Source organism: Myodes glareolus, chromosome 1 (assembly GCF_982192425.1).
Source record: "Myodes glareolus chromosome 1, mMyoGla1.1, whole genome shotgun sequence".
In the NCBI taxonomy this organism is placed as follows: Eukaryota; Metazoa; Chordata; class Mammalia; order Rodentia; family Cricetidae; genus Myodes; species Myodes glareolus.
In genome coordinates this window covers 58,333,917-58,357,909 of record NC_142026.1, presented here as the reverse complement: position 1 = coordinate 58,357,909, position 23,993 = coordinate 58,333,917, and the positions used below count along the sequence as shown (strand labels likewise).

The window sequence follows — 23,993 nt, the reverse complement described above, 5'->3', positions numbered from 1 at the left end:
GGATCTAGATAGAGTCGGGGCTCTGGGGGCCCAGGGAGCCTGAGAGGGGCATGGAAAAGGAGCAGCTGGTGAGGGACGAGACACAGGGGAGGTCGATGTGTGATTGGGGTGAGTCCTGCAGGGGCCACTATGCAGACACGCACAAAGCTGAAATCAGAGTCTTCACTGTCAGCCAGCATCTGCATGGGGAACTCGTCCAGATCATGTAGCCCCGAGTCTTGCAGTCCCTCATCTCTTTTATGTATTAAAACCACATCCTGGCTGTCACACTTCAGTTAGCAAGAAGCAGAACTACAGAAGTCAGAAAGCAAGGTCAGTACATTTAGGGACTTTTCTGGAACTATGGACCAGGTCTTCAGTGGATTAGGTCTTTGTTTCCATTTTGGCAGGTGCTGGAGTCTACATGCTGAGTTCTAAGGTCAGAATGGTTTCTCTTACATGGGTCAGTTAAAGCCTGGGGGCCTGATACACATGGGAATGCCTCATCTGTGCTGCCACTATCGTACCCCGTGGGGATGCACTGCCCACCCTTACACATAGCTAGCTCTTACAGCGTTACAGATCTCTTCTAATGTGTCACTTGTTTTTATAGCTGTGTGTTTCCAGTCTGAGCCGAGGATTCTGCTCTCTCCTCACTTAGCTTCTGGGTGTTATCCTCACTTGATGGGTCCCGTGACGTTTGCTTGGTTTCTAGGCTCATGAATTTACTCTGTCGCTGTAAGAAAGGAGCTAATGCAAGCTACTTCGTGGAGGAAATGGGCTTATAAAGTTCACAGTTTTGGAGGCTTAAAGTCTAAAGAGCACTCATGATGCAGGCTCTCATGAAGCCCCCTCTGCGTGATGCCATGGCAGGAGCATGTGTCTGCCTCTGTCAAGGTGTAGCCCCTCCCTAGCCTTTAAAAGCCTCCATCTTTCAATCCTGGGAGTTCTACTTTGGTGACTTTATTAATCTAATCACCCCGCAGAATCCTCACTTCTAAACATGAAGTTTCCAATCTCTTCATACATACCACTTTGAGGAATAAACTCCTGCATGGGTTCAGGTAGACAAGCCATATTCACGCCGTAACAAATAGTCTAGAGCTGGTAACATTATCGCCATGTGGTCTTTCATTCTCTGGTTGGCCTAACTCCGGCTTGTTCTCACAATAACTAGGCGCAATCTGAGGCAGAGACAGTGGTGAGGGGATGAATTGCCTGACCTCTGAGGGCCATTGAGACTACCACTGGGGAGAGGACACACACCACCTCTCACTGGGAGCTTCCACAGGCTCCCTGTGTGAATGCACACCATCCGCCCTCTCTGTGCACAGGTGAACTCCTCACTGTTGACCTCAGACTGCAGCGAGCTCTGTTGCTGCTCTGCAAGCACCGGCCTGTCATGCCATCCAACTGCCTGCCCGTCTGGCCAAGTCTGTAAGCTCCAAGAAGGAGTCCGGAGCTGTCAGCCTGCCCATGGTCTTTGCTCCATCACTGTGGGGGCCAACCTCACCACCTTCGATGGGGCTTACAATGCCATCAGCTCCCCTGGTGTCTATGAGCTTTCTTCTCTCTGCCCGGGAATCCAGAAGCCTGTGCCCTGGTACCGTGTGGTTGCTGATGTCCAGTCTTGCGATGGCAATGACAAGATCGTGGACAAAGTCCACATCTTCTTTGAGGATGGACTTGTGACTGTGACCCGAAGCAACGGCGTGTGGGTAAGCCTGGGCACAGAGGGCACGGACGTCTTCCCTGGGCTTTCCTTCTTCCTATCACGGTATCCTACATCCTGGCTATCCGACGGTTTTGTGGTATTTCCCTCATCTGGGTCTCTGCACTTTTTCTGGATTTGTACCTGTCTCTAGAGGTCAGCCTGGGTCCCTCTCCTTGGCCTGAGTTCTTACACTCAGGTAACAGCATAGCTTTGCTGTTGGTCTTAATCAAGCCTCCGCTGGTCACCAGTGGCAAGAAACAAATACAAACCGCCTTAGGGGAAATAAATGGTCTGGATCCATATCTGGGAAACCCAGAGACGGTCCCAGACACTCTAGCTACCCTGTCAGTTCACACCTCTAGGTTTCAGACTTGCTGACCAATTGTTCAGCTTCAGCATCTGCCTCAGGCCTGTCGTCTGCCACCTTTGCTACCTTAGTACAAAGTGATCTAACGAAAGTCCCTATGATGCATCTCACTAGGCTGCTTTATGCCATGTGTCCAATACTGGAATTAATTAATGTGATCTTAAGCAAAGCATGCTATAATTGGCCAGGCTGGGGTCACTTATCAGGATTCCCCCTGAGCCATTCTCAGAGAGGCACCATGATTCCCTCAGAGGACTCGGCATATAGTTATAACTAAGACAGATCACAGTAAAAAGGACATGAGGCCAAACCAGCAAGAGGAAGGAGCCACCTAGTGCAGTCCTAAGGACACAGGCACTCGCTCCCAAGGGTCCCCTACTGGAATCACAGAGTCCTTAAATCCCCCAACAACAGTCATGACAAAGCCTGGGAAATATCTTCAGGGACGTTCATATAAGCATCTCTTCAAGTTTCCAATGATGTTGGTTACATTGGCACTGTCTGCCTGTCATGGACAAAAATGGCTCCCACTGTTATCATCATGAGAGACCAGTCCAGATCACCACTTCTTGCCAGTACCTGAGGTACCAGGAAATCCTGACTTTTGTGAATAAGCTCAGCCTCCTCAAGGCACCGTGCTGGGTCACTGAAACGACTCAACCAGTTCTTACTGCAGAGTTTGTAGCCAGCAAGACTGTCCATCCGCTGCGTCTCTGTGTGTCCTTTGCTGCAGCCGTCTCTTGTTCCCCTCCTTGCTTCCAGCGTCTGTACCTACTCATTCTCTGACTCTCCCTCCCTCCCTCCCACCACCCGTCTGTTTTCTGAGATCTGTCTGTCTTTCCCACCTATGTACCTACATCCCCGATGACATGGGAGAGAGACTCAGGGGATTAACATTTGAGAAAGAGTGGGAACATCTCTTTCCAAAGAGTTTCACTGGGGAATCTAACATAAGAAAGCTTAACCCATCGGGGAGAACAGACAGACGCCAGGAAACAGTCACAAGGCTGCTGAGTCTGCAGCCCCTGATAAGAAACTGGAAATGTCCCGCATGGGTATTACACTTCTGGGATTGTCACCTTCATTCAGACACAAGCCCAAAAGAGGAGCCGATACAGTTGCATTTGCTGGAGATCCAGTTACTTGCAGACAACCTAGAGGGTTGTTCACTTTGAACATTATGATTTAATATTTCACATCTGGAACTCCTGGTTTGCTTCTCTGTCTGGTACAGAATGTTTTGCACCAGACCTTGGAAAGTTGTGGAGAAATTTTGATCCAAGCCACCACTCCTCCTCTTTCTATCCTTATCAATGTATCAGAAAGATGTCCTGCCAAAACTCGTAAGTTGCTATTGGGCAGGTGAAATGGTTTAGTGAGGAAACGAGCCACCAAGCCTAATGAGACCCGAATTTGATCCCTGGAACCCACATAGTAGAAGGAGAGAACTAACTCCCATAAGCTGCCGACCGACCTCCACATTTGTATCAGGGCATGAGCATACACATTAATTAATTTTATATTAGAGCAGCATAAGCATGCACACAGCTCCTGCTGTCTTCCCACCTGTGCATCTCTCGTGTAACCCTCCTCTCCAGGCCCCATCCCTGCCAGCGCCTGCCCGTCCCTGTGCTTGAATCATTACTGTGCATGAGGACACCAGCTGAGGTCCTTCAGCTCTTCTGTCACTCAGGTCTCACGTCTCCATTTCCCCTCCCCCACACCAGGTGAACGGTCTCCGAGCGGATCTCCCAGCTAACGTGTTAACATCTGTGTCTGTGAAGAGGCTGCCTGATGGCTCCATGCTGGTCCAACAGGAGGGAGGGGTCCAGGTCCAACTTGGAATAGATGGGCATCTGGATGTGATAGTCGGTGATGACCATGAGGCCATCCTGTGTGGAGCCTGTGGAAATTTCGATGGGGACAAGACTAATGATAAGTTTGGCTCTGAGGGGAACACATCAATGGAGAAATGGGAAGCACAGGACTTCTCCCCATGGTGAGGCTGGAGAATGGAAGCCAGACTTTAGGGACTGGGGGAGGAGGTAGTGTGGATGGCTGGGTACTTAGTCTGCAGCATGAAATGCTAAGTGTCTGTCTCTTGCAGTTCCAGCTGATCAGCCAATGGACACTTCAAGACCTGCATCTTCCAGAAGCTACAGTGATTGAAGGATGCCCTGTGTGTCCCTTCCCTGTCCCTCCCCCTTGCTGAGCCACTGAGGCCACATCTGAAAGCATTGAGTAAATGTCTTACCCAAGCTGTGTGCCAGTGTGTCTGCCTCCTGTTGTCTCCCCAGCTTCCTCCCCACAGTGGGAGACATGGATGATGATGGTGTCTATGATGGGTGTCTACTAGGAGAGAACGGGGGCTCATGTGTGGGGCACAGCAGGTGAAGGAGCAGATGGCCAGAGTTGGGAAGCACTGGGGAGATGGGGAGTCATAGAGACAGGGGACTAGAGGAGTGGTGGTGAAATGATAGAGGACAGGATGGGGGGAGAGGTGGAGGGGGGAGGGAGGGAGGGGGAAGGAGGAAGGAGGGAGGGAGAGAGAGAGAGAGAGAGAGAGAGAGAGAGAGAGAGAGAGAGATATTCTGGCTTTACCACTGACAAGCCTGTTGAGTCTCCTGCTTCCTCCCTGACTTGGTTCCATCACCTGTAAATAGAACAAAGGCTTGGATTTTCTCAGAGTTGGAGTGAGGATTTAGTTCCTGAGTTCAGTCAACAAGGCAAATGAACAGAGAAGCTGATGGAGGCCCAAGCTAGGAGGAAAACAAGAAGACTAAGCAGAAGGGCATGGCAAAGGCTGCTGCTTTAAGATAGCAGGAAATGCCTCACTGGTTTTAGTAACCTGGAGGTCTTTTGTGAGTTTTGGTCTGCTGATGGGCGGGAAAGCTTGGTTGGAATGAGTCCCAGAAGCAGTGATGAAACAAAGACAGGAAGTGCAAAAGTTCCTTTCAAGGAGCTTTGCTACAAAGTAGCTAGAGTGACCCTGTATTTTATCTGTCTTCATTGTGCTTCTAGAGGGCTGGCACAGAGTCATTGGAGAACTGGGTCAGTTTACAGTTTGAGGATGTGAGTGAAGGTGTGTGATGATTTGGGGTGGGGATCTGGATGGGTGCTGAGGGCAGTGCAGTCAGAAGGAGATGCAGGATCATGAGTTTACGGCCAGCTAATGGAGATTGGGACGGAAGAATGTTTGGAGTACTGGTACTAAAGAGAATAAGGCGGAGATGCAGAAGCTGGTGGGCAGAAAATGAGGTGCCTGGAGCTGAGTCTCTGGGCGAACTTTAGTTCAGGAACTGATGCCGTCTAGAGATGAGCAGGCTGGGACCTCTAGGGTTATCCCCACCACTGGACTCCCACCATAAAGCATAAGTGTGATATGGGATTGACAGCTTGGCTTGAAGACATGATCACTGAACGAGAGGAAAGCCAGGCACTGAGAAGCCACAGTGTTCAGGGGACCTACTGGAATTCAGAGAAGCATCATGATTGGAGGAGTGTGTTGGGAAAGCTTGGGAGTTAGTATGCTAATTATAAGGATGGGAGTAGATCTTTCTGTATGCCCGAGGCTAAGGGACGAGGGAGGAAGGATGCCAACATGCCGTGAAGAGCAAGGGCTGGGAGTCTTATCCCTTCTACGTGGGCAGCAAGCTTGTGTGCGAAGTACATTGTTACTGCGTGGCAGGGCAGGCTGGAAAGTCCTCTACAAAGGAGAGCAGGGGCTGTTTGGAGCAGCAGAGAGAGAGGAAACTGCAGGTGGTGTTACTGTTTGGGTGGGAAATGCCACTCAAACTGCTGCATGCTCACGGCTCAACCTTGAACACATGTTCAGAGGTGGCCTGCAGGCAGTGACTGCTACTGCACTGGAGAGTTCATTTCTTTTCTCCGCCAAGGGAAGAATTCAGCTGAGAAACATTAACTCTTTAAGCTGAAGTATATTGGGCAAAGCAAAGTGATAGTACACATCTGAGTGCTTAGAGTGGGTGGACCTGAGGTGGGCTAGCAGCAGCAAGAGACAACAGATTCACCGTTTTTTATGACTATGTTGGAGATAAGTGATGTGAGGTAGGACTATGTATGAGATAGATTTATGAGAATAAGGTGACCCTTTTTCTCTCCCAAATCATGGTGCACCAGTTCATCCTTTTTAAAGTATTTCTTCCATGATTCTCTTGAAAAGTCTAGGGAGGCACGAAGACAAAGTTGCAATGCAAGTGGTATTATAATAAAGTCAGGATCTTTTGACCATGCAAACCCTCCCCTGGCGTGCATATGTGGCAACTGGGAAATTACCCAAAGTCTCTGTTTTTGATGTAGTGGGAAGACCTAATTGTAGCATCAAGGATCTTCAATCACCAAGGGATATTTTTGACAATCAAAGGCCACAGCTGCGATTTCTTCCACCGTGTCTAACCCCTGCCTACCTGGTCTCATTCCTCTCTCAATCAATATGGAGCCTCATATTCTTATAAGAGGGCAAAATAGAGGTCTCCCTTCAGCACTTCCTAAGACATAAACCCTGCCTATGGCCCCAGTGTTGTGCTGTCTATGTTAGGAAGCAAGGCAGCTGCAGAAATCATTGATATAAAATACCTGCTTGTTTTGTTGGCCGGCAAGTCCCACAGAAATGCTGTCCCATTTGATCTAGTGTAGAAGATGATGCTTTGAGATCTGGCCCAGGAGAGATGCATCAATATCTTCATCGTATGACCATCTGAAGTTGAGTCTATTGAATTCTGGAAGAACCAAACCAGGGTAGCCATTAGAGGAAGCAGGGACCAGAATTGCAGAGTGAAATACATTTTACAATAGAAAGGCCAGCCGTGGCCATATCCATCTACAGAGTGATTGGGAAATTCTAGCAGTGAGAAAAAGGGACCTGGGGATAGGAATACCCAGGAAGGAAGATAACAGGCATTGAAAGTCTTCTGCACCATGAGGAGTAGCCAAATGCTTAGTTCTTGGTTTGTTTTTCTGCAAGCCCTCATAAAGCAAAAGGAATCAGGATGGGAGATGAATTGAGCTATGACCATTGAGTATAGCTACTCAGTATTGCTAGCTACCCACTCAAGCCCCGAGGGTCCCTGGACTGAAAGTTAGTGGATATATTTTGAAGATTGGAATAAAGTGGAGACTGTAGATTGAGCCTGAGGATGACAATGGCAGACCTCGCTGAGGTTACATTCCCCCCAGAGAATATCCCCAACTGAGGAGATACTAAACAGAGAGTGGGCTACATTCACTCAGAGCCAGATAAATTAGTTTTTAACAGAAAAAATACAGTATATTAAAAGCATGCTCAAAGCAGTCTAGGAAACATTTGTTTAGTGAGGCACAGGTACATGTGGGCACAAATATTGTCCAGACACACACTGTGAGAGAAGCCCCAAACGTGGTATAGTGATGTCTTGTTTGTGCTGTAACAAATAAAGCTTGCTTCAAGAGCAGAGTGCAGAGCCGCCAGTTAACCATAGAGGCCAAGCAGTGGTGGTGCACACCTTTAATCCCAGCACTCAGTAGACAGAGGCAAATGAATCTCTGTGAGTTCAGTGCCACAGAGGCAAATGAATCTCTGTAAATTCAATGCCACCCTGGGCTACACAAAATTGATCCAGTCTAAGACAGCAACAGAGCCGGGTAGCAATGGTCCACACCTTTAATCCCAGTACTTGGGAGTCACATGCCTTTAATCCCAGCACTAGGGAGGTGGAGATAGGAAGGGATATGACTGGGCAGAGAGAGGAATATAAAGCGGGAGGAGACAGGAGCTCAGATACAGTCTGAGGATTCATTCTGAGCACGCAGTCTGAGGTTTCATAGAGAGGATTCCTAGAGGCAGGATCACCCCTTTGGTCTGAGCGTTGGTAGAGGCATAAGGTCTCTCCAGTGGCTGGCTGCACTGCTTCTCTGATCTCTCAGGCAAGCTTTATTTGTTAGATTACAAACAAGGTATCACCACAACTCAGGAGTTAGGATATGAGCCAATAGGTTGTTTATTTGACCTTGAACCCTTGAGGTTCCTTTTAAAGAAGATATATAAGTTCTCAATTGGTTTTCTGCTCTGAAGAGCACTCACCATGAGCACTTTCTAAAAACTAGGGTTTTCTGAAGGACAGGAGAACCAAATTAGTAATGCCCTAAATGCTTGACAGTCCTTGGAGGACTTAGCGGGCTGGAACCCATGATCTGAGTGCCATCCTTGGAGGACCCTGGGGCACTCTGCTCAACCAGGCCAAGGTCAGAATCCTGGTCGGGTACTTTAGATCCTTTACTATTATCAATTAACTTTGCTTTCTGTTACGAGAGAGAGAGAGAGAGAGAGAGAGAGAGAGAGAGAGAGAGAGAGAACGCATATGTGGCAGTCAGAAGACAGCTTGGTTCTCCCTTTCACCCTGAGGGTCGCGCAGAGTAAACTCAGGCAGTCTGGGCTTGCGGGAAGCACTATCCCTGCTCAGTTATCTCACTGGCCCTCGCCGCCCTCTGGAGTTGTACTTTCCTGCTGGGTGCTGGAGACCGTGCAGCTTGGGACAATCTCCTTTACTGTTAGGATAATCGAGACCCAGTAGAGTTACTCTCAGGGGTGCCCCCTAATTAGACCCATTGGCTTTTCTTCTCTCAGCTGTGCTGATGTGCTAGGGTCTTGCTGACCATGTGGCTTCTCTTGGACACCTAGGGGACATTTCTTCCCTTGGTGACTCTCCTCTTTCCAGGATGTACACCCTTGACATCTAACCCCCGGTGACTCCACGGCCTCTCTGATCAATAGGACAGGTGACATCAGAGTTTTAGGGCCATTTTAGAGACGTCGTGTCCTCCTAGGTCCTGGATGACCTTGCAGGGCCCTTTACCCTTTTCAGCTTTGACCCCCAAGCTTTGATTGACCCACCTCTCACTCCCAGGACACGTGCACTCATCCTGAGGCGGAGGCAGTAGCCTTCATTCCAACTCCTCCTACCACTCGTTTGGAAACGAGTCCTGATTTTATTAAAGACTCGGGTTCCTACACAGTTAAAAACAGAAAACACAAGTAATTATCTTGATAAGCATGAAATGCTTGTTCTTTAAGCCAGTTCTTATAAATGTTACCAAGAACAGATCAATATCTTAAGAAAACCTCCTTGTTCTAAATAAAGAACCAGGTTTCTGTTTTATGTCAATATGCTGCATTTTGATTTTATGAAATTTAAACCCTCTTTTATTTTTGTTTTTTGAGAGATGGGGTTTCTCTGTGCAACCCTGGCTGTTCTGGAACTCACTCTGTAGACCAGGCTGGCCTCAAACTCACAGAGATCCTCTTGCCTCTGTCTCTCCAGTGCTGGGATTAAAGGTGTGTGCCACTACTGCCCAGCAAGAAATTTGAATCCTTTAAGAGTGTGTTTAAGAGTGTGTGTGTGTGTGTGTGTGTGTGTGTGTGTGTGTGTGTGTGTGTTACATATAATCCTGAAGCTTCATTGTCTACTACCTGGACCTTTTGCAGCTTGCTTATGGCTTCTGGTTTGCCTTCACCTTTTCCATTTTGGAAAGAATCCAGGCATTTCACTTTAACAGAAATCTTACTTTACTATACAAAATTCTTCTCTGATGAAAAATATTGTCTTTTCTTTTTACCCACTCCTTTTTCTTTTTGTTTTTTGTTTGTTTGGTTGGTTTTTCTAGACAGAGTTTCTCTGTTAACAGCCCTGGCTGTCCTGGAACTCACTCTGTACACCAGGCTGACCTTGAACTCAGAGATCCACCTGCCTCTGCCTCCCGAGTGCTGGGATTAAAGGTGTGTGCTCTTTTTTTTTTTTTTTGCTTTTTCTTACCCAAACACCTCCTGTATCCTTCTCTACACCTATCCCCTGATTGGCTCCTTCCTACTTTGCACCCTCTTCCTTAGTGAGACAGAGCAACACATCAAAGTTCACCAACCTATTCAAAGGAAGCCGAGTGCTCGCTTCGGGAACATATATACTAAAACTGGAACAATACACAGAAGATTACCATGCTCCCCTGCATGAGGATGACACACAAGTTTATGGAAAATTCCCTATTTTTATGAACTTGAATATGAAAGAGAGAAGTTGAAGTCATATCACAGAATAAAATAAATGAGAGTTAGCTGTCCACATAGTGCTAGAGTATATATTCTTGCCGACTGTGGGCCTTGCGCAGAATCTTCCTCCTCGGAGTCTAAGCTATGACTAATCTATCTAACACATTGAAGTTCAGCAAAAGCTTCCCGTGACAACAAAACTTCCAAAGGACAAGGGACACTGAACTGTAAAAGTCACTTACTACCTACCTACTACCAGAAAGGAAAAGCAGAAGGAAGAGAAAATACACAAGGAAGAAGAAAGGTTTGCGTGTTACCCCTGTAACTGCAGCTTAGGACACAGCAGCTTCCTCTGTGGAGCTGGAGGACACAGCAAACGGTTGTTTTTTCCATAAAGACCCAGGGGAAGGAGAATGCAGTGCTGACTCGGAGCCTCACTGCCAAGGCCTGATGGAAAGATGAGCCCAGAACATTTGCCCTTTGTATAGTATCTGCCACTTAACCGAGAACTAGCTAGTGGTAGCCCATGAACTTGTGAATCCTGGTGTCTTGGAATTGGTCCCCTGGTCCCGGCACCTCCAGTCCCCGGTCAGTGCTTTTGGGGATGCAGATCTCAGGACTTAGCATCTCTCTAATTGTTCATCCTTCCATTTTCCCACTTGGATGATCTTCCTTTCCAACCAGGAGTAGTGAAACACTATCAGGAACTGGGGAACTTTCATCCATGGGCCCCAGTTCTAGGAAAAGAGATATAGTTAGAAAACGTTGTTAAAGTCTAGACTCCAGTTCTTAGACCAGACCTCCACAGTATCCACATCGTTGAGGCCAGTCTGTGTTACAGAGGAAGTGCAAGTGTTATTTTTTATTCAATTCTACATACCAACCACAATCCTCCTTCCCTACCCTGCTCTCACTTGTTCCACCTCCCCTTACTGTCACTCCTATCTCCCAACCCCATCCCGCCCCTTAGAGAGGGTAAGAAGACCTCCCAACAAAGCCTGGCAGGACCAAGCCCCTCACCCCTGCATCAAAGCACAAGCCCTGGGGGGATGAATGGTTCCATATCCGGAAGAGAAAAACAGGACACCATAAGGAGAAAGGTGTTCCTTCCTCAGGCCTTGGCCACGGAGAGGAGGTGAGAGCAGCCCTTCCCCGGGGAGCCTCAGATTTAGTCATCTGCTCCCTTACGCTTCCACCCGTGCCTGTAATAATTAAATGCGCTGGCTAAGATCCCTGAGATTGGGCATCCTGCCAGTTCTGTCCCCTTTCGTTATCCCAAAGTCCCCTAAAATGGCAAGACATGAGGTGCTCATGTTGGGGAATATTATTTTCAGGTGTGTAACTTTTGTTTACACTGCATTTATTTAACTCTGTGAAGCTGTGCTACTGTGCCTGTCTACAACACCTGATGGTCCTAATTAAGAGATGAACGGCCAATAGCGAGGCAGGAGCGAGGATAGGCGAGGCTGGCAGGCAGAGAGGATCAATAGGAGAAACCCTGGGAGGAGAGAGAATGAGGAACGAAAGAACAAGGAGAGGAGGAGTAAGAAGAAAGAAAGGTATATAGAAATAGAGAGAAATAAAAAGCCCAGAGGCGAAAGGTAATTGGGATAATCTAAGCTAAGACAAGCTGATAAGAAACAAGCCAAGCTAAGGCTGGGCACTCATAACTAAGAATACGCCTCTGTGTGTGAATTATTTGGGAGCTGGGTGGTGGGTCCCCAAAAAAAGCAAAAAGAAAAAAAATATAACACAATATGCTCACCTGGAGTCAGAGACTGAACAACCTATGGAAAGCAAAGTCAGAGTCCACCCAGGCTAAACAGAGCCACACCCACTCCTCCTTGGCACAGATGATAACTCCCCCACATTAGGGCATCAGGCATCCGACTCAGCGTGAGAGCAAGGGATGAGTTTGAGATCCTGAGCCTGCTTCAAGGAGGACTTATAGCCAAACTGCTCACATGGCTTGTGCATGTGTGCACACCCGTGTTTTACAAGAGGCTTTGGTAAAATGCTGAGCATCTGCTGTTCTAGGTTTCTATGCCTGTGAGAGCAGGCAAATAAATAGTACAGCCGGGTGGTAGCAGAGATAAGCAAGGGTTGTACACCGTGTCAAAAGCGAGGCAGAGAGGGTTGCAGGCAAAGGATTGCAAGGCAGGCTCTGGAGAGCAAGCCTGGCCACCACGATGTGCTAATTAGCGCATCACTGTGGCGTCATTTCAGAGCTGTCTCATCTCCGCAGGGTCTCATGTGGCTGGCCTCGCTTATATCAGCACAAGAAAGTAACTCAGGGCATTGCAGGGAAGATGAGCCTCCGACGGCCTTATCCTCTGAAGCAAGACACTATTATCCGATCTAACTCGGGACTGAGGAATGGAAATCTCCCCAGAGTTCCCTATATTCAGCACAGAGGCGTTCATTAAGTACAGGGTGGTTCTCTGTAACCATGAGGAGATGGAGCTCAGCATTACTGCTGCCGAAGATTCTCCTCTCCGCAAGGATGGCAACTCACATGAAGTGTGCGGTCCTTGAAAACCCCACAGGAACGAGGATTGCAAAACAAGCCAGGATGGAGAGTGCACGTGGAGCCGAGACTCCAGACTCACACAGAAAGCATGGCCCCGTGCTCACACTGCTTACTACCTGAGCTATGACTTGGATAGAGCTCGTCCTCAGTTCTCTGTTCTTGAAGGAAATCTTTCTACTCAGAAAGGAGAGTTGAAGAAGTTTGTTAAGCAAAGCCAGGCAAAAGGATAGCCCTCGTGAGAGCGCAGGACAGGGTGACCCAAATGAGAAGACAGCAGCATGAGATCTGAGGTTTGATAGTTATAGAAGAGGGTTTAACGCATATTTATGAGTCGAATAGGATTGTCACGGAAATAAGGTGGCCTTTCCCTTCTCAAGTCATAGCAGACTGGGTCTCCCTTTTAGAGCTTTTCTTCCCATGGTCCTCTTGAAGAGCCCACAGAGAGGGTCAACCACAACACAGGAGGTATGATAAGTAAGCCAGGCTCTCTGTTGGATGCAGATCCCTCAACAGTGTGCATGTGCAGCAATGAAACCGGTCCCTGGCCCCTCAGCTCCTGATAAAGCAGAGAGAGCTCAACCGCAGCTCCTCATATCGGCTTTCAGTCAGAGACAAGGCTACAAGATGCCGCTGCCTTTTCCTTCTCTTCCCATCTGCCTTCCTGGCCTTCCTCAAGCAGTTTCTGACGGTCTTGCCATTATCACTGGGTTAATCCATTGGCGCATTTATAATTTTATGGAGTTATTGGTAGGTGACGGAGCCTAGGAGGCAGGGCCTGGCTGAGGAAACGAGGTCACTGAGGACCTTGGAAGCCTCCGCTTCTGTTTCCTTCTGCCCTGTCCCACTGCCATGACACTGGTGACTTGCCACTGGCTGAAGAATTGATGGACCCAGGTGACCATGGACTGAAGTCAGCACTGCCGTGAGCTAAACAAACCTTCAGCTCCCTTCTCAGGCTGCCACTTTTGTCACGGCAGTGAAGCGTTCCTTACACAGAGGCATTTGAACACATCCTTTGGGGCATGTCAGACTCAAACCCTAACAGTCCACCGCTGGTCCTAGTAGATGCATGGCCACCTGACCATGCAAAGTTGTTAATTCCACTTCATGAGTCCCATAGTTTCAGCATTAGTCACAAGTCCGACGATCTCTTCTGAGACTCGAGGCACTGTTAGCTATGAGCCCTTAAAAAACAAAACATTAACATTCTTCCAACACCTAGTGGTCCAGAGTAAACAGTCCCGTTCTGGGGGGCAAGGGGTGTAAGGAAGGACTGGAGCAAAGTCATACCCCAAACCGGGAGGGCAAATATTAAGCACTATCACTAGAGCCCAAAACTTAGATCGCACCATTGGCACCATCTGGGTTCTTAAGGGCTTGGCCATCCTTACCCCTGTGGCCTTGCCATTTGCAACACACACGACCTTTCACTCCGGCTCCAGTCAGTGCCTGTAGCTTTCCTTGACATACACGCAATGCTTCTGGCACCACCACCATCCTAGAGTGTCCATGGCAACTTGGACCTTAGTTCCACTACCTCAGGCATTGACCTGGGAGGGCTACCCTACATGGATTCCACCTCTGCCACATAGAAGATGCCAGATAGAAGTTTTTTTGTTTTTTTTTTTTCCTGGAACCTAGTACAAGCTTCCATGCCACATCACTACTGTGGTCTTCATGAATGACAGCCAAAGCAGCACCGCATGCCAAGTTCTGCCAACTCGAGATGTAGCCCAGTTAATCGGGACCATTGTTCGATGTTTTACTCTTCTAGCTTTTTGAGGGGCCCACTGTCCAGCTCCCAAATAAATCACACACAGAGGCTTATTCTTTTTTTTAATGAGAAAGTAATTTTATTAAATTATAAAAGTTTCCATTTCCGCCCCTCCACCCAACACCCTCCCACTCTCCCCACTCCCTCTCCTCCTCCCTCTCCATCCCTAAGAGCAGTCAGGGTTTCCTGCCCTGTGGGAAGTTCAAGTTCCTCCCCTCTCCCTCCAGGTCCAGGAAGGTGAGTGTCCAGACAGACTGGATCCCCAAAATCCAATATATGCAGAGGAAACAAGTCCCAGTGTCATTGTCAATGGCTTTTCAGAAAGACTCCGGGCCAGCCACATTCAGAGAATCTGGTTGGATCACGTCCTCGTTCAGTCCCAGTGCAACTGGCCTTGGTGAACTCTCATTAGATCAGTCCCCCTGTATCAGTGGGTGATCGCATCCCTCGCAGTCCTGATTTAATTTTTCATTTTCTTCCTCCTTCTGCTCCTCATTTGGACCTTGGGGGGCTCAGTCCGGTGCTCCAATGTGGCTTATTCTTAATTATGAATGCCCGGCCTTAGCTTGGCTTGTTTCTGCCAGCTTTTCTTAGCTTAAATCATCCCATCTAGCTTTGGGCTTGGGGCTTTTATCTTTCTCTGTTCCTGTATACCTTCTCTTTCCTTCTTGCTCCATGTCTGGCTGGGGGGCTGACCACTGAAGTCTTCCTACTTCTCTCTCATTCCCTGATCTCTCCTCATATTTGTCGTCTGTTTGCCAGCCCCACCCATTCCCCTCTCCTGCCTCACCATTAGCCATTCTGCTCTTTATTAGACCGTAGGTGTTTTAGACAGGCGCAGTCACACAGCTTCACAGAGTTAAACAAATGCAGCATGAACAAAAGCAACACACCCTAAAATAATATTCCCCAGCAGACCGTGGCTCTTAGGTCCTGTGCCTTAGAACCAGAAGAACATTTCCCTACATGGACACTTCAAGCCAAGCACCTCTTTGGCTGTATGTACTTTTCTCTTCTTAAAAACGATCCTTTCCGTGCATTTCATACCCTGGAAACCAACCACGCCGAGGGAGCCTCTTCCCTGGGGTGCCTTTCCTATGTGCGAAGCTTCTCTGGTGTTATAAACAATTCCATCTGCTCTATTCGCTTTCAACTTGTCTGAGGCTTCTTCAAATGTTCTCGAGCCCCAAGCTGCATGTGGTTCCCACTTCCTCTCTCCATTCCCGACGCGTGCCTGACTAGAGCCAGCCAGTGATAATCCCTCTACCGAACGAATCACTCCATTCCTGTTAGACACAGTCTCACCCAATTAAACTGTTCATGGGCAGCACAGAGTAAGCGTCTTAACCAGAAGGTAATAAATGGTCTTTACCCCAATTCCCAAGTCCTTGTTCCTGCCTGAAAGCTCGTAAGTATGGTCTCCATTGTCCACCCATTTCTATTGGCATTCGGGCCTTCGATTTTCCACCACATTAGCCCTGCAGGTGCTCTGTTTCCACTTTCTGGGGCTCTTCCAGCCTCCGCCTCCAAATCCTTCCATGGATGTCTTTGTAACAAACTGGTTCCAGAGATACAAGGACAATAATGTTGGATTTAGTCACACTAACGACCCCTCTTCTCTATACTGATTTTCTCATCTGTTACTTCTGTCATGGTTGTGATTAAAAAAAAAAGTGACTAAGAGAAGGAATGAGAGAGGAAGAAAACGTGTGGGCTCATGGTATGAGAGGGTACAGTCTACCGCGGAGTACTGGGCATTCTGGCTAGAGCACCTCCATCCATGCGGGGTCGTGGGCATGGTTTGAGAGGGTGCAGTCTATCCCGGTGCGCAGGGCATTCTGGCTAGAGCATCTCCATCTATGCGGGAGCGTGGGTGGCTGGTTACATCGAACAAGCAAGCATCAGAGCCAGACAGAAACAGACGCATGTATAACCTCCGAGGCCTGTCCCTCGTAGCTTGCTTTGATTTGTGAATCCTCGTGCCCAAAACCTTGTGTCCCACAACCTCATCAAACAGTACTAGTTGCTGTAACCGCATGTTAAAGCGCAATAGCCCATGGGAAACCTTTCAGATTGAACCAACAGTGTCATGGGTTGTGCCGGCCTTTCGGGAGACATGGATCACATCCAGAAAGTCAATATGCCCTCTGTTACTTCTGCATCCTGAAAGCCCCATATGACAGCTCAGGAAAATTCTAACATAGGAGATGAAAAGGTGTAGATCCATCCCCAAATTAGTCCCTTCTCCATGGAGAGAGATGAAACAGGGGAATAACTTAAATACCAAACCAATCTCTGGGCTGGAAACCTCACGTCCTACACAAGAACCCAAGTCAAGGCCTCAGATTATAAATCCCTAGACAGTTCCCCTCACTAGGATTTAGAAACAAGATGTGGGTGGCTTCGGACCAGGGATCAGCCCATGGGGACTGCAAGGAGCCAGAACCCGGATATGGACCTTTATATTGTTATAGGTAGAGGCCAAAGATGGGAATCTGGCCAGCAAGCCAACAAACATAATCAATGCTACCTCACCCTTCATCCCCACTACCTTGCTCAAGAAACCCAGGCCACTGGCACGCTACTCCCCAGCTGTCCCCCTAAGGACAGACACCATTCTTTCTGAATCAAATTTTCCCACATCCCCTGGGTGCAGGTGCCAGCTGATCTCAGCCCTCCCAGAGCACAAGCTACAGGTTCATCCCTCCACTGACAGTCAGGACTCACTATTCACATGGCCTGCTATCAGCAGCCTCCTCCAGGAAGCTGGCACTGTCTGCCTGGCATGTGGCCAGTGGTGTGGCCTGAGGGAACGAGAAACTCCACTATATAGCTCAGTCCACAGTCTGCTCCTGCAGCTGCTGGAACCTGTAGGTAAGAAGGAGCGGATTTCTCCCTGGAAGGACAGCTATTCTCCTCTGGCCCTTCTTTCTAGACCTCTTATCTTTGCCTTCGGGGTATCCTCGGGGCATCCGGATATCCAATTCCTCCCCCTGTTTCCCTGGACTCTGAACTCCCTAGCTCACTCCCTACATCTGGCTAGAAGTTGCCCACCCCATCCACACAGCTGGTCCACCCACCTAGCGAAGTTCATTCCCTCCTCAGCCTTCCTGCACCCAGGTAGCCCCTGCCCCAGGACTGTCCCCTTCTGCTATCTCCATAACAGTCTCCACCAGGATAGCTTTATATGACCTTCCGTCTCCCCCTGCTGCAGGTATGGGATCCCTATGGAGCTGGTGGGTGTTCTGGGCCAAAGCAGCCCTCCTGTGGGGTAAGTCAGAGTGAGCCCCGGCCATGTCCTTGTCCATAGCTGGGAAGCTTGCCTGCCTGGGTCGGCATCTCTCACTTATACTCCTTCCATAAATCATTGCCAGTATCCCCCAGGCTAGCTGACATGGAAGTGACAGCCTGGGAAAAAAAGGTAGGATTCCCTCCCCCATGCTTGGAGTGTTGAAGCCTACCAGTTTCTATTTTTAGGAGACTTCATCTATACTTCCACAACCCTCATTTTCCCTTCTTCCTCTTGTACACACCACCAAGACCTAGTAAGACAGAAATTCCACTGGCAACAGAGTCCCGTCAGACTGTAAGCCTCAGTTAGCCAACCAGTTTCAACTGGAAGGTTAGAATGAAAATTAGGACACTGAGCCAGGTGGTGGTGGCACACGCCTTTAATCCCAGCACTTGGGAGACAGAGGCAGGCAGATCTCTGTGAGTTTGAGGCCAGCCTGGTCTACAAGAGCGAGTTCCAGGACAGGCTCCAAAGTCACAGAGAAACCGTGTCTCAAAAAAAAAAAAAAAAAAAAAAAAAAAAAAAAAAAAAAAAAGACACCAAACAACAACCCAGTCAGTGAAAGAAAACAGCAGCAACTTAGCTGTAGCATGGTGCTCCAGGGTCCACACTGCCGCCTGGGCTATCTCTATCTCACACGTTTCTAGTCCTTGTCTGGCATTGCTGTATTCAAGTTCAAGAGCCCTGTGCAGAGTTCTCAGGCATTGAGGCAGCAAAAGTCGAGCAGGATTACAAATGAACAAATGCTGCATGGGTAAGGAAGGAAATAGGAGCAGAGGGGAAGAATTATGTCAAGAGGGTCTCGGGCACAGGGTAACGAGCTGGGTTTGTAATGGGGAGGAATGGGTAAGTGAACCCCAGCTGCGTTTTCTTAAGGGTTGACCCAGGAGGCCACAGTGGACCCCAGGAACACTGGTGGGGAAGAATTCCTCACGGCCTTCCTGCAGAATTCCCAGCTCAGGTACAGCACGGCCTCCCTCTGCGTCTTCATCTCCAGTCTGTCAGAGAGCACCACCTCTGTCACCGTCCTCAGCCAGGCCGATGGCACCTCACAGAAGGTCACAGGGAGGTGTGGAGAGTCAGCTGTGGCCAGCATCAGTCAAGGCTAAGATGGTCAGCTACAATAGCTTCTAGCATTCCCTGCTGGTTCACTCTGACCACACCGTGGCAGACTGGACTTTAGGTGCCAAGCCCAGCCTGGAAGAACTGGCACTGTTGTGCCCTTGTGGAGCCCTGGACACCAAGGACTTTGTGCTCACCTCCCATACCTCTCTTGACCACTTTTTCCCTACCTTTCCTTCTTGTTCTTCTCTGACTCCCAGGATCAACTGGCCTGTCCACCTCTCACCTTAGCAGCCCTGGCGTCCTTCCTTAATTCTCCCCTTTTTGCCAGGAACACTATTCAAAATACTTGCCAACCAGAGTGACCCGGAGCACATAAAGCAGGGCACTGTGAGAATCCCCGCACTGTTCCAGCATCTGCCTTTGTGTGCTGGTTTGTGGGGAGACTATAGAGAAAGTCCTAGGGAGACAAAGGGCGCCAGGGCAGAGGGCTCTTTGGGAAGGGGCTAGTCACTATTTTGCTAACTTAGCAACTGCCACAGTTGCACCTGCTGCTAACCGCAGTGCTGCACCTATTGTAGGGGTGCTGATGCACAGACCCAGGAGATCCAAAGTAGTAACACTGAGGACCCCGGGTGGGGCGTCTGCGTTCCAGCCCCATGGGTGCTTCACGTGCTTTGGCAGAGTGAAGGGACAGGATCTGGCCCTGTGTGAGACCTCAGGCTCAGCCCATTCCAAAGATGCCACCAGGTAGCTCAGGTGTTGTGAGGACACAGGGCCAGAGGCAGAGGGCCTGGGGTTAAACCCCAGCTGTGCCTGCGTGACCTTTGGGCATCACTCCACCTCTCTAGGCTTCAGTTTCTGTGACTCTGAAGTAGGGATAATCACACACACACACACACACACACACACACACACACACACACACACCACCACCACCACCAACAACAACAGGACTGTGGAACAAATGAAAGCGTGTAAATTCCTTAGATCAGCTTGTGGTGAAAGATCAGGGTGGTGCAGGGTGAGCTGTTGCCAGGAGGGTCAGAGGGGAGAGCTCTTGAGGGCTGGAAGCTGACCAGGAAGGGCTGTTTCTTCCCAGATGCTCTTCTTCAGACTGGGAACCTAGACCCAGGGGTTCCTTATCCTGGCAAAATGCCACCACACTTCAAGGGATACTTTATAATTAACTAGTAGAATGGGGATGGGTAGCTAATTAATTAATTATATCAATTAATAATCGATCCTTGGGTTTAGTTCCAAAACTTGTTTTCATTTTAGCTTACTACCACACCCCTCTCCAACTTCTATGAAGAAGCTTCCTCCTTGGCAAATCGGCACACTTAGGACAGAGCACGTCATACAGTTTACCCAGAGTTCCGCGCTGCATGCCTTGGCTAGGACTCAGACCAAGGCCTCCTACACCATGATTTTTCCATTTTGCTTGTATCTCTGCCTTCCTTCAAAAAGTGTGTGTGTGTGTGTGTAGTGTGTGTGTGTTCTGAATGTGTGTATCTGTATATATGCACACTTGGGCATGCATGTATGTATCTGTCTGTAAGCAGGTATCACACCCAGGCATGCGTGTGTGAATTCAGATTTGCACACCCAGGCAAATACTTACATACACACATGCATGTGTACCTGTGTGCAAGCAGGTATCACACCCAGGCATGCGTGTGTGTTTGCAGGTATGCATACCCCAGCACACATGTGTAGAGGCCAGAGGTCAATGGCAGGTATCCTCTGCTGCTCCCATTATCTTGTCTGTTGGCTTTTGAGATTCTGAACGTGGAGCTCTCAGTCAGCTAAACTGGCCGACCAGCCAGCCCGGGACCTGACTGTCCTGCTCCCTCCCGCTCACTGAGCTAACCCACTGCCATCACCCCAGCTCTTCATGGGCTGGAACCAGAACTCAGGTCCTCCTGCTTACACAGAAAGCACTTCCCACAACGCCCTGCCCTGTCTTCCAGTTCCTATCCTTCGGCCATTCCAGCCGGATGGGAAGACCAGGATGAGGGAAACGGAACTGTGAACGGTTGAATGTTCCAATGGCTGCTCTGCTCCCTCTCCACCGCCTGCCATTCCTCTGGGCCAAGCTGTGCTAAACAGTGAAATCAGAAACCCTGGGGTGTCAGGAAACCCGGAAAATCCCTCTCCTTGAGACCTCAAACCTCCATTTCCATGCCTGTAAAATGGGTGGTCGTGAGCCCACTGCCCATAGTCCACACTGAAGGAGGGACTTCATGAACGTTTCCAACTCTGTTTCTAACTCTCTTCCCTCCCCAGCTCGGCTCTCCACAGCAGAGACTTCCTGCCAAGGCATGCGGTGTACATCTGGGCAGCGCTGCCAGATGGTGAGTGGAAAGGCCAGGTGTGTGGCAGAGTCCACAGCTGTGTGCCGTGCCCAGGGTGATCCCCATTACACCACCTTCGATGGCCGCCGCTACGACATGATGGGCACCTGCTCCTACACCATGGCTGAGCTGCATAGCACCAAGAATTCCCTGCTGGCCTTTAAAGTAGAAGCCAAGAATGAGCACCGGGGCACCAACAAAGTCTCCTACGTGCGTTTTGTCACCGTGCATGCCTACAACCATACTGTGTCCCTGTCCTATGGAGAAATAGGCATTGCCCGGGTGAGTTCCCCATGGCTTTGGGTTTAAACTACAGGTTCTTAAAGAGAGAGAGAGAGAGAGAGAGAGAGAGAGAGAGAGAGAGAGAGAGAGAGAGAGAGAGAGAGTCAGTCAAACCCTTGGCTCTATCATCGAAATACACCAAGAGAAGAAATGTGTGGTTGGGTGATCTTCTCCACGTGGCTTCTTGGGGTAGAACAATTAGACTTAACCTTGAAGTCTCTCTTGAGAGGAATGGCAAGAACTTTGCAAACTTACAGAGTCGGGAAACAGAAGAGCTTCTCTGCTGAGCGTGCTCAGCTGAGAGAGAGAGAGCAGGCACTGGTGCTTAGGTGTGGTTTGAATGTTCATCTTTTCAACTCTGGTTCTAGACCAGTTCTGGAGACCCCGATATTGCCGTCAGCTCTTAAGGGGAGCAATCTGGTTCCCATGAAGTGATTACTTCCACTCAAAGGTGTGGCCTGGCCACTGTGAACAGTCTTTCTCATCTGGGGATGATCGCAACGCAGTGACCTATCTTGTGAGGTCACCTCACTGCTGTGGATGTGAGTCATGCTGGTTCCCTGTCATACAGATGTTGTTGATCTGTAGAGGCAGAGAGGGTGTCTGAGGAGGGGAGTGAAAATTAAGAGGCGAAATGGGGCCAAAGAAGAGGGCCAGAGAGATGGCTCAGCCGTTAAGAGCATTTGCTGGACTTAAAAATGACTGGGGTTCGGTTCCCAGCTCCCATGCCTGTTAAGCCCATTTCCGAGGGATCTGATGCCACCTCTGACCTCTGGCTCTCTGTGTGTGTTTGTGGTTCACATCCATTCAGAAAACACTCAAACACAGAAAAAGAAGTAAATAAATCTTTTTTAAAAAGCCTCCTTTAGACCCAGCACAGTGAAGCACTTATGCTGGTGAGACCCTGAGAGGGCTGTAAGGACCCAGTTGTGGAGTGGATGTCTTAGGCAATTGTATTAGCAGCTCGTGTCTCAAACAAAGCGACCTCCTCTGTCACACAGGAGTATGATAAAGTGGCCAGCAAGGTGATCAAACCGCACTTAAAAACTGCTTTGGGAGGTGTGGCTTGGGTTCCCTCGAGCGCTTTCTGTTACACAAAACGTTGCTTTAAGTGGGGAGTCAGGGCTCCTTCTTCAGATGAGCCCCCAACAGGCTCCCTTTCTGCAGGGCCAGCAATATGGTGGCTTTCAGCGTGGCGGGGGGGCAGGAGATCCTCTTTCTAGGTACACAGCAGTTCCCTGTCACTTTTACCTGCAGTTTCTGCCTCTCTGGGAAAAGGGCAACTAGGGCCCTGAGTTTACAAAGTTGCTCCCTAGACTGTGAAACTGGACATTCTGGTATGTACAGGAACTAAGTCAGGCACTGTGGTCAGCCAGGCTACACCGTCCCGGCTGTGGGAAACCCTGCCTCCAGGACCTCCCTGGTACTCTCATAACAGGACACAGTAAGATTGGTTCTTTTTGTTAACGGGTCGTTAAGTCTCCGTGCTAGGCACGAGGCTTATGAGTGTGTACTCATTCTCAGCTGTTCCCTGGTTACAGGGAAGTAACGAAGAAAGTTGAATGGGTCATGGGAACCTCCCAGCCTCCTCAGTCCTTAGCAAGGTCATTATGGACTCCTGTTAGCGGAAGCTACAGCTTCCAATAGTTCTTCCGGGGCACAGGGGCCTCTCCCCTATGTGGACAGGGCTCTAATTTCAAGTTTTCAACTCTTCATCCAATGAATTAGATGAAGGTGGTGGCTTATTTGATCTTTTTGTTTGTTTATTTGTTAATAGTTATACGTTCAGGTTTTTATTAAAATTCTCGTTTGTAAGCATTATCTTCCATAGTGAAATTTATTCTTATTTATTTATTTATTTATGTAATTTTCACCCAGCCCAAACAGTTTCCCCTCCCTCCTCTCCTCCCAGCCCCTCCTATCAACATCCATTCCCCCACCCCCTAGCCATCCACTCCCCCTCCTTCCTACTCAGAAAATGGCAGGCTTCCCACCTATATCTGCCATGGCATAGCAAGTTGCAGTAAGACTAGGCACCTCCTCTCCTATTAAGTCTGGACAAGGCAATCCGGTAGAAGGAAAGGGTCCCAAAAGCAGGTGTTTGATTTTTTTTTAATTTAAATAACTTTTTTTTTCATTTATTTTACATGCCAACCAGTTTCCCCTCCTGTCCCCTCCCCTTTCCCATCTACCCCTCTCCCCATCCACTCCTCCTTCATCTTCATTTAGAAAGGGACAGGCATGGCACATCAAGTTGAGGCAGGACCTAGCACCCCCTCTCATGTCGAGGTGGGACCAGGTAATTCAGCGTGGGGAACCAAAAGTCAAAAGCCAGCTAAGCACCAGGGAGAGGCCCTGCTCTCACTGTTAGAAGCCTTACCAAGAGACCAAGTTACACGATTGTCACACAACCTAGGTTGGTCCCATGCAGTCTCCCTGACTGTTGGTCTGACATCCATGAGCTCCAGTGAGCTCAAGTCAGCTGCCTCTGTGGGCTCCCTCAGCATGACTCCGGGACTGGTACAATCCCTCCTCCCTTCCTTCCACAAGACTTTTATGTTCTTAGTTGTCGTAGACTTTTTAGGTTATGTCTACTAA

At 49.0% G+C, this 23,993-nt stretch overlaps 1 protein-coding gene, 1 long non-coding RNA gene and 1 other non-coding gene across 5 annotated transcripts in view; 2 read left to right on the top strand and 1 right to left on the bottom strand.

Moving 5' to 3' along the window:
• Fcgbp (IgGFc-binding protein) overlaps positions 1–4,324 on the top strand; it is a 35,198-nt gene extending 30,874 nt beyond the window's left edge. Inside the window, 3 exon segments of the mRNA XM_087907318.1 lie at positions 1,314–1,697; positions 3,788–4,059; positions 4,168–4,324. Of these exon segments, the coding sequence (XP_087763444.1) occupies positions 1,314–1,697; positions 3,788–4,059; positions 4,168–4,177 (666 nt within the window). The 3' untranslated portion in view covers positions 4,178–4,324.
• The window catches only part of LOC125404400 (uncharacterized), a 45,300-nt gene that overhangs the window by 7,249 nt on the left and 14,058 nt on the right, over positions 1–23,993 (bottom strand). The window contains exons 2-4 of one of the 3 annotated variants that reach the window (XR_015738156.1): positions 6,657–6,799; positions 4,662–4,713; positions 4,315–4,412 (exon numbers count right to left, since the gene is read on the bottom strand). This is a non-coding gene — a long non-coding RNA (uncharacterized LOC125404400). The remainder of the gene's footprint in view (positions 1–4,314; positions 4,413–4,661; positions 4,714–6,656; positions 6,800–23,993) is intronic. The other 2 variants (XR_015738157.1, XR_015003519.2) reach the window with 2 other exon arrangements.
• LOC125405197 (U6 spliceosomal RNA) lies at positions 9,993–10,100 on the top strand. Its single transcript, XR_007233499.3, has one exon. It is a non-coding gene; the product is annotated as a U6 spliceosomal RNA (small nuclear RNA).